Here is an 11,334-nt window from a genome sequence, read left to right on the forward strand (position 1 = left end):
TTAAATGTAAAAAGCCACTAGTTTCTTTTTTTTTTTATTGCATTTGTAACAACCAATTTTTTATTTTTATACACACAATAAGTCTATAAAAATATAAATAAGTTCATAATTAAACAAATTTCTTACAACAAAAAGTTCATACACATAAAAAGTCCACAAAAATATAAAACAAGTTCACAAAGATTATAAAAGTCCATCAAAGATTTAAATATCAAAATTTAAGAACGTAAAACTTCTTGAGAAAGCTTAGAATCATCGAGTAATAGTCTCTTTTCCATTAACATATATTTTAGGGTTTTGAAATTAAAATATATTCCCTTCCAAACTCTTTAAAACTCAGAATTTAATCTCAATATATATATACTGGCTACACGAACCTGCATGGGCCAACCCGGTTAAAGCCCTATCAGGTACCGGGCTTATTTGGACTGGGTCAAAATAGCTCAAGGTAATTTCGGATCTTATTTTTTATAGCTTAAACTCGCCCATTTAACGAGTTTTTTTGGCCCAATCCATCGGGCCGACCTATTTTGCCGGCTCTAACTTCGTTCGGGGGGAGATTGTTGGGATATGCAAACAAAGTCTCACATTGACTAAAATTGGAAAAGATCGAGGACATATAAGTATGGTAGATCTCCATTAGTATAAAGCCTTTTGAATGGTGTCCAAAAACAAAACCATGAGGGCTTAGGCTCAAAGTGGACAATATTATACTAGTGTGGAGATGTACTAAAAGGTCCATGATGTATCTAAATTAGTCCTCTAGCATTTGTTTTGCCTCAAACTTGTAACCTTCCTTATTTTAAAATATTTTATTCAAACTATGCATTGAGAACTATTTGAATGAAAATTTTATTATTCTCATTATTGCAAAATTAATTGATTTGGAAATTAAATTAAGGTGTTACAGTGATAAGCCATCTACAATTTGTGTAGTTCTTACCTTAGCATATCCTCAAAATTGGCCCATCAAACATATCAATATTAACAACAATTTCCTAAATAGCGACATAGGAGAAGAAGTTTTCATGACTCAACCCCTTGATTTGAGTAAGGAGATAACTCACTAGTTTGCAATTTGAACAAGGCATTATTCGGTCTTAAACAAGCTCCTAAAGCTTGGTTCCATAAACTTCAATCCTTCCTCCAAGTTTGGGATTTCAAGCTACAAAATTTGATATCTCCATTTATTTTCAAGTTACTTTATATTTCACCATTAGTATTCTTGTTTATGTTGATAATATTATAATCATTAATACTCCTCTTAAGCCATATATGATCTCACCAAAACATGAAAAAAGTCCATTTTCTTATATGTTTGGTTATGTATAATTTAAACCCTAACTTTTGAAAGTGTGTGAAAAAACTCTTATGTTACTTAAATGTCTAATTTCTTTATTTTTTGGACAAAAATACTCCTAAAAAAGTCGGCCATTGCAAGGAGGGAAAAGATTAGGAATTTAGGAGTATTTTTGTCTAAGAAATAAAGAAATTGGATGTTTGAGTAACGTAATGGTTTCTTTGCACACATTCAAAAGTATAGGACATTGTGTTACACATTTTTAAAAATCAGGATCTAAATTGCATATAACTAAACATAAAAAGAGGTGAAGTGGATTTTTTTTTCCCTAGAATATTGAACAACAAATTTCTTTGAAGGACTTAGGTAATTTTCATTATTTTTTAGTATTCAAGTACATCAAACCAGCACGAGTGGAAACCCAATTCATGATCTTCTTCATAAAGCTAATATGAACAATGTTAATCCAAATCCCATGACGTTAGGACTTAAGTCAGTACCGAAGATGCTTCTCTCTTCAAGATTAGGCCAAAGTTAAATTGAAAGAGTTTGAAGTGTCTCGTATTCCTACAACTAAACAAACTACTAATATTCTTATTAAATCTTTCTCATACAATTTTTACAAATTGTAGATACAAAATTAGAGCTCGTGACTATCACTCGTGAGTTTGCAAGACCTAAAGGTAATTGAATTAGTTATCTATCTCTATTTGTGTGTGTGCTCGCGCATGTCTTCTCACTCTGTAAACTATCTCTAAATCCATATATTCATCTTCTCTCATAAATCACTTATTCTCATTACTCTATATTTCTCTTACATTGCTCATATACCTTCACTAATTATAGAAAAAAAATTGCTCTTGATCATTGTCCAACAATGTTCATTATTTGTGCATGCATTCAAGTGGGTTACCAATTCATTTTTTGTATTGACAATTGAAATGCAAAAGATTAAATAATGTAGCAAAAGAAAAAAAAAACATATAATTACTGAATTAAGTTCTTAAAATTTTCATGATGTACGACCAAGAATTGAACTTTTAATCTAACTTATCATTGTATGAATACAAATCTTCTAAAGTTTTGACGTAAATTGCAGTCTGTAGTACATTTTTGTTTAAGTAAAAAAATTTGCTTAAGTCAAAATCGTATAAAAATTTATAATTTCATCTTTTTTTTTAAACTAACAAATACTCTATAGAACTCATGTTAGGTAGTCATTGATGAAAAATAAAGTTTTCTCAAATCTTCTTAGTTTAGAGAAGAAAAAAATGAAGTTAAAATTAAAAAAAATGAAATTTTAATTATTTAGGTGATTTTGATTTAAGCAATTTTTTTTATTAAATAAAAATCACTTCTTTAGCTTATTTTGCTTAAGTGAAAATTTTGCTTTAAACAAAAATTACTTTTTTACTTAAATAAAAAAAAATTCACTTAAACAAAAATATGCTACAAACTACAATTTATGTTAAAACTGCAAAAGATTTGTATGGGATTCAATCCCATTGGCAAATCTTTGTAATAATAGTAATCTGCTAGCATGGCAAAATTACCCAACGTAACAAATACTATGAAACATTAGCAAAACACATGGTAGAAGAATAATGCATAAGCAAAGTTAAAAGTACTAGTTTTTCAAACAAAATTTGTTATATACATTGTATTCTGATTTTTTTTTTAATTATAAGTGGACATAAGATTAAAGAGACTAACCAAAATATTTTTTTAAAATATTATTATATTAATTTTTTAAATATATATAATTTAAATTTCTTCTTGCTTTAGAGAAAGATGTATCTTGTAAGAATAATTTCCATTATAAGATTGTGAGAAATATAAATCTAAACCATATAACCATATATAGATAATTAGTTAGTGATCACATAACAACTTAACAAGATTCATGTACATTTTTCTTTTAATATTAATCATTTAAATAAAATCTAAATTTTAGTCCCCCTAATTTTAATTGCTCATATTTAGTTTTGCTGATTTTTTAATTGTTCAAATTAAGTTTCTTATCTCAAAATTTTATCTAATAATCAATTAAAATACAATAGAGATATGACATGTTATTGATATACATAAACAAGTAAAGAATAAATATATAAAATATTAAAATAAAAATACAAACAAGTATATAAAATATAAAAAAATATTTTTTACTTTTATTTGATTATTTTATATTATTTATTTATAAATTTGCATAAATCAATGGTATATATTTATTTGTTAATTATTAAGTGAAATTTTGGGAGAAGAGACTAATTTGCACCATTAGGAAACTATAGAAACTAAAGGTAATTAATTAAAATTAGGAAAACTAAAATTATACATAAGCTATAAAAGTACAAAAATTAAAATTTCAATTAAACCTAAAATTTATTAGTTTATATGTATCATTCTATTTTCACAATAATAAGTTATATATATATATATATATTTTATTTTATTTTTCTCTTTCTTATATGTTTAAGTCTCACCTTCGGAAAAAGAACTATTATGAAGCCGGTATCATGTAAGGTAAAGCTGACATGGACATTACCTCATAAAGAAAGTAGTAATATTATAATTTTCACATTAAATAGAATAAAAAATTCAACGTAACATTTAAATCATTAAATTTTTTCGCTTAATAGACTAATATTTTGCGTTGACTCTATATGCTTAGTTCTTAAGAAAGTGTTAGAATTTAGAATTGGGACCGATAAAAGCGTTAAACTTGATGTAAAGAACAGACAACTAGTTTAGGTTAGCCGTGGTGTAGTATAGTATCAGGTCACAAGACATGATTTCGGGAGTCAATGTATAAAAAGTTGGCGAAATAAAATAAAAATAAAAACATTTATCAGAATATTTAAACGTTGTGTATAACAAATTAATAATTAAGTCACTATTCTTCTAAAATAAGCTACAATAGGAACATTAAACCTATTTTATAAATGTCTACTACTGAGTACTAACAAACTGATTTACTGTACAATGTCACTGTTAACACAATAGAAGTATCCCTATCATATATTCGAAAACCCCATAATAAAACCAAAGTAAGCCAAAACAAAACAAAACAAAAAATCTCTTTTGAAGATTTATTCCAACCCAGAAGAATATGACTTCATCTAGCATTGAGGAGCATCCTTAGAACGCTCTTCATCTTTGGTCTTGTTTCTGGGGATGTGCTAACACAAACAAGAGCAATCTTGAGCATTGCAAGCATTTGGTTTCTGACAGCTTGTGATGTTCTACTGACATTAAGATCAAGAATGTAATCCTGGTTTGTTGAGTAACGCAAAACCCATTTGACCAATTCCGTTCCCTCGGTCACCGCAGGTTTTCCTGTCAGCAGTTCAAGCAGAATGACACCAAAGCTGTAGACATTCCCAGCCATTGTTACTGTCATTGTGTATGCATACTCTGCCAATCAACAAACAAAATAACTTCAAAGTTTTGAACAATAAAATAGTTTAGGTACTCATTGAATTCTAAATTGATTGGAGTATATGCACGAGGACAAATGTTTAAATGCAATTTTCAGGTCATATGGTCAAAAATGTTTATGATGAATCTCATCAGATTTGTCTCTGCAAGTTGTCACTAATAATAAGTAGAAACAGTGATTAAATAATACCACATAACTGATACCTTGGCCGAGTTTGAATTAACTTCTCAACAAGTATATTTTCATGAGTTAAAATCAACTTATGCTATTTTACTTTTTTAAAAGCTTTTTTAATTAACTTCTCAAACAATTATGATCAAAATACTTACAGGCTTTTGGGGACGTGGTGGAATTCAAAAACTAATATTATAACAACATTATATAAAAGTTAGTCTTTGGTGGAATGGCAGTGATTAAAGTTAGTTTATGAACTATGAAAAACTAATAGGAATATAAGGTTGAAGAGTTTTTGACCTGGTGGAATATAACCAACAGAACCAGCAACGGCAGAAAAATTCCCTGTACTTTTTGAGGGATCAATCACCTTGTAGTGTTCAATATCCCCAACTAGAGGCTCCTTGAGGGACTTGAGCATAATACTTTTACTCGATAGGTCAAGGAGAAGTATTGGACTAGAGGCAAATCCATGGAGAAAAGAAAGTCCTTGAGCCACCCCAACAGCTATACTATATCTGCTAGCCCAATCCAAAGAGTTTTCCATGCTTCCATGAAGAACATCAAAGAGGGAGCCATTTGAGACATATTCATACAGTATATAAGCAGTGTCAGTAGACAGAACATAGGCCAAAGGGGTCATGACATTTGAATTGTTCAATTTTGCCAACACCTCTAGTTCTTTCCCGAATTTATCATGAGTTCCCACGGGCAATATCTTGTCAGACCAGTTCAGTTTCTTGACGAAATAGGTTGATCCAGATGGCATGATGGCTTTATAATAAGTTGAAAACCTTGTTTTCAGAGTAACATTTGATGTTTCAGCTACGGCTTCCATGGCTTTGGAGAAGTCAATGCTTGATCTGTGGATTCCATTAGGGGTCAATAAATTACTTTGGATGACCTGAGGATTGTGATGATCTTCTCCCGACGGTAAATGCTCGTCGTTAACCCTGTAATAGTGTCGTGACACTGACACAACAAGCAGAGTGACAATGCCAACAATAAAAATAGCTGCTACAATTGCAATCAAAATTGCCACAGCAACAGATATTCCCTTCTTTGCAGAGCTTGAGTAGGGTGTTGGGCTGTCCGGTGTAGTAGTATTCATTGACAGATTTGGATTTCCTTTAAAATCAATGATAACATGACCACTAAATTTCGGAATGACACCAGTAAGTTGATTGTTAGAAATTAAAAATTGAGTCAAAGCCGACATTCGGGTTAAATCCTCAGGAATTTCACCAGAAAATTTGTTATTTGAGAGATCCAAGACTTCCAAGTTATTTAAATTACTTAAACTGCTAGGAATAGAACCACTAAAGCGGTTGCTACTAAGATTCAGCGAAGCCTGCAAACTCAATGGCATGTTTGGGATCACACCACCTAGCTGGTTTTCCCCAAGTTGGAGTTCTATAAGTAATTTCAACTTGTCAATGGATGTTGGTATAAAACCACGCAGATTGTTGCTTTGTAAGTAAAGGAAAGCCAGACTGCTCAAATTTGAAATCTCAGATGGAATTGATCCACTCAGAGAATTCCAGCTCAAATTCAATGTTGATAACTTCTGAAGTTGACCAATTTCAATTGGGATTGTACCATTAAGGTTGTTCATTTCAAGCTTCAAGACTTGAAGATTGTTTAGATCACCAAGCCAGGGTGGCAATACATCACTCAACTGGTTCTCAGCTAAATTCAACAATGCCAACTTCTTGCAAGAACCCAACTCAACCGGTATCGATCCCGTTAACTCATTGTTGTTCAGCTCCAAGTAGGTCAAATTTTGAGCTGTTGAAAAAGCATCTGAAGGAATATTTCCCCTCAGAAGATTGCCCCCAAACCTCAACCTGATCAAACTAGGAGAAACTTTAGAAGGTAATGACCCTGTTAAATTGTTATTGGACAAATCTACAACCTGCAATTGTTGTGGAGATAAAAGACCTTCAGGAATGGAGCCAGACAATTGATTATAACTAAGATCCAAACTAGTGAGATATTTAGTAATCCCAGGAGGTACAGAACCATTGAAATGATTCAGATTTGCCGCAAATCTAGTAAGTTTAGTGATGTCCATAAGTGATGGTGGAATTTCACCAGCGAGGTTATTAGAAGAAAGGATCAAAGTTTCCAATTTAGATAGCTTCCCAATATTGCTATGAATAGTACCAGAAATATTATTTCCCCTAAAATCAATCCCAGTCAAATTTTCATAACTCAATAAATCATCAGGGATTTTTCCATGAAAGTAATTGCCAGAAAGCACAAGCTGTTCCAAAACCATGGACTTTCCCAGTTTAGTAGGGAGAGAGCCCATGAAGAAATTGAAACTAAGATTCAAACTCTTGAGACTAACCAACCCATCTAACTGTAAACCAATATTCCCTTCCAACTGATTGAAAGACATATCCAGGGATTCCAATCCATCAAAACCATTGAAAGTAGGAAAAGCACCCCTTAACTTGTTTCCAGTGAAATTCAGCAGCTTCAACCCCTTAATCTTTCCACACTCAGTGAAGAAATCTTCAGGGATTGAGCTCAAACGGTTATTGGAGACATCAAGATGCTCCAAAGTTTCAATTTTACAAACAAGAAGAAAGTTGGAGGAAGAGAGTCCAAACCCAGATAGAGAAATCTCTCTTACTGAGGAATTGGTAGGGTCACAAGTCACTCCCTTCCATGCACATGGGTTTGAGCCACTCCATTGACCAGAAAATTCAGGATTTTTCGATAGTTTGATCATGATGTCTGTTTGGCTTTGAGATAGCAGGGACAACACCAGAGGACAGAAACAAAAGAGAAACAAAATACAAAGGAAAGATGTGAGGGTGTACTCATACCTGCTCATGTTTTCAGCAGTGTTTAGTAGTGAGTTTTGAACTGTGATTATTCTTCACTTTTAAAATATCATGTATGTGAGTATGTCTCTATCTATTAGGAATGTGTGAGTGTATATTTTATTTGATGCGTGAGTATTGGGGTTGAAGAGCAAAACATGGGAATGACAGGAAGAAGAGAATAATAAAGGAATGGAAGTGTCTGAAAGAGAATATTGGGTTGAAGGAAGTTCGGTGGAAAGAGAGTGAGAACAAGTGTGGTAAAAGTGGTGAGAGTGGAGTTGACTGACATTGCAGCTCTGTCTGCACAAAGACTTGTGTGACATTACATTCAGACAAGAATAAATGCCATTGCCTTCTGCAACACGTTCTATTTTTCTTATACGTTTTATATTATTATTAGATCAATTTTATAAATATAATTTAAATCATTTTTAAATATTTTTAGTGTTATTTTATTATTTCTAAATGATAATTATTTTTTATCATTTTAATTAATAAATAATATTAAAAATATCTAAAAATTTATACTTAGTATTTTTTATTATTTTATCTCTTCCAATTGAGAATAAATTTGTTTGTTTGATATCCGCTGTTGGTTTAAGTGGATAAAAGATAAACGAAGCAAAAAATTGATTTATTTAATAAGCGTATATTTAATTATTTAATAGGATCTACATTTACAATTCATCTCATTATACAAAATTTTGTATGAATTTTTACGAAATTGGTATCAACTGTGAGATTTTAAAGAATATTAATTATTTAAAATTTAATTTCTTAATTTTAGAAAACATCTTTTACCAATAAAATTAAATAATTGTTTTTCATAATAAATTAAAATAAACATGTACATTTGCAATATGTTTTTCTTTTCGTGATTGTTTGGAATATGTTACTAAGAAAGAAAAAATTTATTCTTATTACACCTTTAATAACGTGGAAATATAAATTGAGTTGTATTTGCAAATATTTTCTTAAATATATTTTTATACTTAACACTTTACAATTTATTATCACTTATTTACTCTTTGATCAATATTAATTGATATTTTTAAAAAATTGCTTAAAAAATTAAAAAAAATAAAAGTTTTATTATATAGAATATATTTAATATTTACTTTTAGAAATAATTGAAATTGCTTATTGGAATATATTTAGTTTTCTATAACCAAAGATTTGCATTGCATTGCATGCTCCTTACTCTAGCTTTTGTTTGATAAATAAGAAATTATAAAAAATTAAAAATTACAAATATTAATAATTTCTGATATCATAAAAATTGGAGAATAAAAAAAATCTATATAAAACTTATAGTAAGCTTCTTTTAAAAATTTAGCGGGGAAGGGGTATTTTTTTATTTTATTTTATCCTTATTTTGTCATTTCTTATTAAAGTGTAATGAAATATTGCTTTTAACTAAAATTATTTAAAATTAAATTAATGCAAAATTAATAAATTTTCATAAATATTTGAATTTTCTTTTGTTTTAGAATCAATTAAGAAAATAGTTGAATAAAAATATTCTCATGTTTTTATATTAAAATTGTTCATTATGATTAATTTCTTTATTTTTTAAACTTTTTAGTATTAGTTTTTTTTTGTTAACTAATATTCTTAAAATAATAGTTAAAAAACTTAAATATAATTAAATTTTAAAAAAAATATTAAACTGCAATAAAATTTAATGAAATAAATATATTTAAATTTCTTAACGAGTACTTTGAAGTGGTCTTTAGTATTTTTCTTGACTTTGACTCTGCAAACTGACATAGTGGGACCCTTGGAAGAATGGAAAATGTTCAGCGCATTATTCAAACACGCGTAGGAGGAAAAGACTCGCAAATGCGAGACTCGTTAGCTGCTTCATCCACAACAATATTTTGCTACATTAAATAAATTCTTATAAAGTTATTTTTAAAAAATAATTCGTTACGAGAGAGTTTTAAGAAATTAATTCTAATCATTTTCAAATTTATTCATTTGCAAATATATTATAATCATATTAAGTGGACTCCATTTATTATTCTCTAACTTATTTCTTGAAATTTAATAAAATTTTATTTACAACTTTTTGTTCATAAATTAAACTAAAAAGTCATAATAAAATATAAAATTTAAATATTTTTTTATTTATTAATATAAAGAGTAAATTTAATTAACATTAATTTTTTTATTTAAACTAACTCCTTTTAAGAATTTAATACAATTACATTTATTAAAATTTGAATTTAAAATTACAAATTAAACTGAAATAATCTCATGCCAATTAATTTACATGTCTAATAATTACATTAACTAATTTAATAATCAATTGACTAAAAGAAAATTTGTAAATTTTAAAATAGTATAGTTATTATTTTTTTATATTTTTCTTTGAAAATATATATGAATTAGCTTTATAATACACAAATTATATTAATAAAAAATAAAATTAATAATTATGATCTCAAATTCAAATATCATTAAATGTAATTTGAGAAAAATTAGTAAAAAAAATACTTATAGTCCAAATAAAAGATATTTAATAAAATAATTAAATTCTACTTTTGAAACAGATAAGTAAAATATAAAATAACATTATTAATTTTTAACGTGTATTTTAAAACCTATGATAAAAAAATAATAAATAATACTTTAATATTAAAAATAATAATATTTAATATTATTATTTTTTAATAAAAATTTGTGATATATTAATTTTGATTGCATATTCTTAAATTTACATTAAAAAAATCATAACGTTATTAGGACAGTGATTAACAAAATTATGATTTAATTAATTTTGGTGTTTGTTCAGTAAATTATTGGGAAAGAGAGCTGTTGACCAGTGATTATTTGGTTATCCAGCAAAAGTCCAATTTCCACGCCGATTGCCATTCTAATTGCGTCGAGGAAGTCAACATAAATTACACGTTCCAACAGCCACCAAAACTTACATTGTCGTTTATTGATTGTAACGAAGATATATACTCAAATAATAAAACGATTTTTATTAATCTTAATATTTAAAGTTAGTTTTAAAAATGTACCAAATGAAAAAGTTAAATTTAAATATATTAAATTTTTATTATATATGTTAAAAATATAAAAAATAATATGTATTTTTAATAGTAATAATAATAATACTAGATATTTAAATTCAATTTTAAAAATTAAGGCTAATATAAATAATATTTTTTATGTTTTCTATGATAAAACGTTAAAAGTCAAAATTGAGTTTAATCTTTTAAATATATATTATTTCTAATTAATTAAAAAAATCATGAAATGAGTTAAGATTTAATAATTCCAGTTAAAATAATGAGGATTATCGTCACTTTACGATAAAAAAAAAAAAATTGAAGAATAAAATTGAGATTATATTTTTATATATAAAATAAAAATATTAAATGAGATAATTTTTTAATGTGTGAGTAGATGGATAAAATAGTGAGATTTTTTTTTTATCCAATTTATAGAAGAAAAACTAATTTATGAATATCTATTGTTTATAAGACAAATTGATATTGAAGTGAAGCTTGAAGAAATCAAAAGGTGCAAAAATTATAGTTGAGTGTTCCAACGCCTAGATGTCCAAACTTAAA

General features: G+C 27.9%; 1 protein-coding gene across 1 annotated transcript; it reads right to left on the reverse strand.

Moving 5' to 3' along the window:
* Positions 1-4,111: 4,111 nt before the first annotated feature.
* LOC113858242 (leucine-rich repeat receptor-like tyrosine-protein kinase PXC3) lies at positions 4,112-8,109 on the reverse strand. Its single transcript, XM_027490773.1, has 2 exons — positions 5,214-8,109; positions 4,112-4,714 (listed from the first exon to the last, which is right to left on the reverse strand). The coding sequence occupies exons 1-2, from the start codon at positions 7,756-7,758 to the stop codon at positions 4,416-4,418; spliced, it is 2,844 nt and encodes a 947-aa protein (XP_027346574.1). The 5' UTR covers positions 7,759-8,109; the 3' UTR covers positions 4,112-4,415.
* Between the last annotated feature and the right edge of the window lie 3,225 nt (positions 8,110-11,334).

The sequence above is a fragment of the Abrus precatorius genome, unplaced genomic scaffold (genome assembly GCF_003935025.1).
Source record: "Abrus precatorius isolate BTA unplaced genomic scaffold, Abrus_2018 Scaffold2, whole genome shotgun sequence".
In the NCBI taxonomy this organism is placed as follows: Eukaryota; Viridiplantae; Streptophyta; class Magnoliopsida; order Fabales; family Fabaceae; genus Abrus; species Abrus precatorius.

Bases quoted from the DNA above. Each gene is read 5' to 3' on its own strand.
- LOC113858242 (XM_027490773.1), bottom strand. From the start codon at position 7,758: ATGAGCAGGTATGAGTACACCCTCACATCTTTCCTTTGTATTTTGTTT. The intron at 4,715-5,213 runs GTCAAAAACTCT...GTTGATTGGCAG, and splicing joins TGTTGGTTATATTCCACCAG to AGTATGCATACACAATGACA.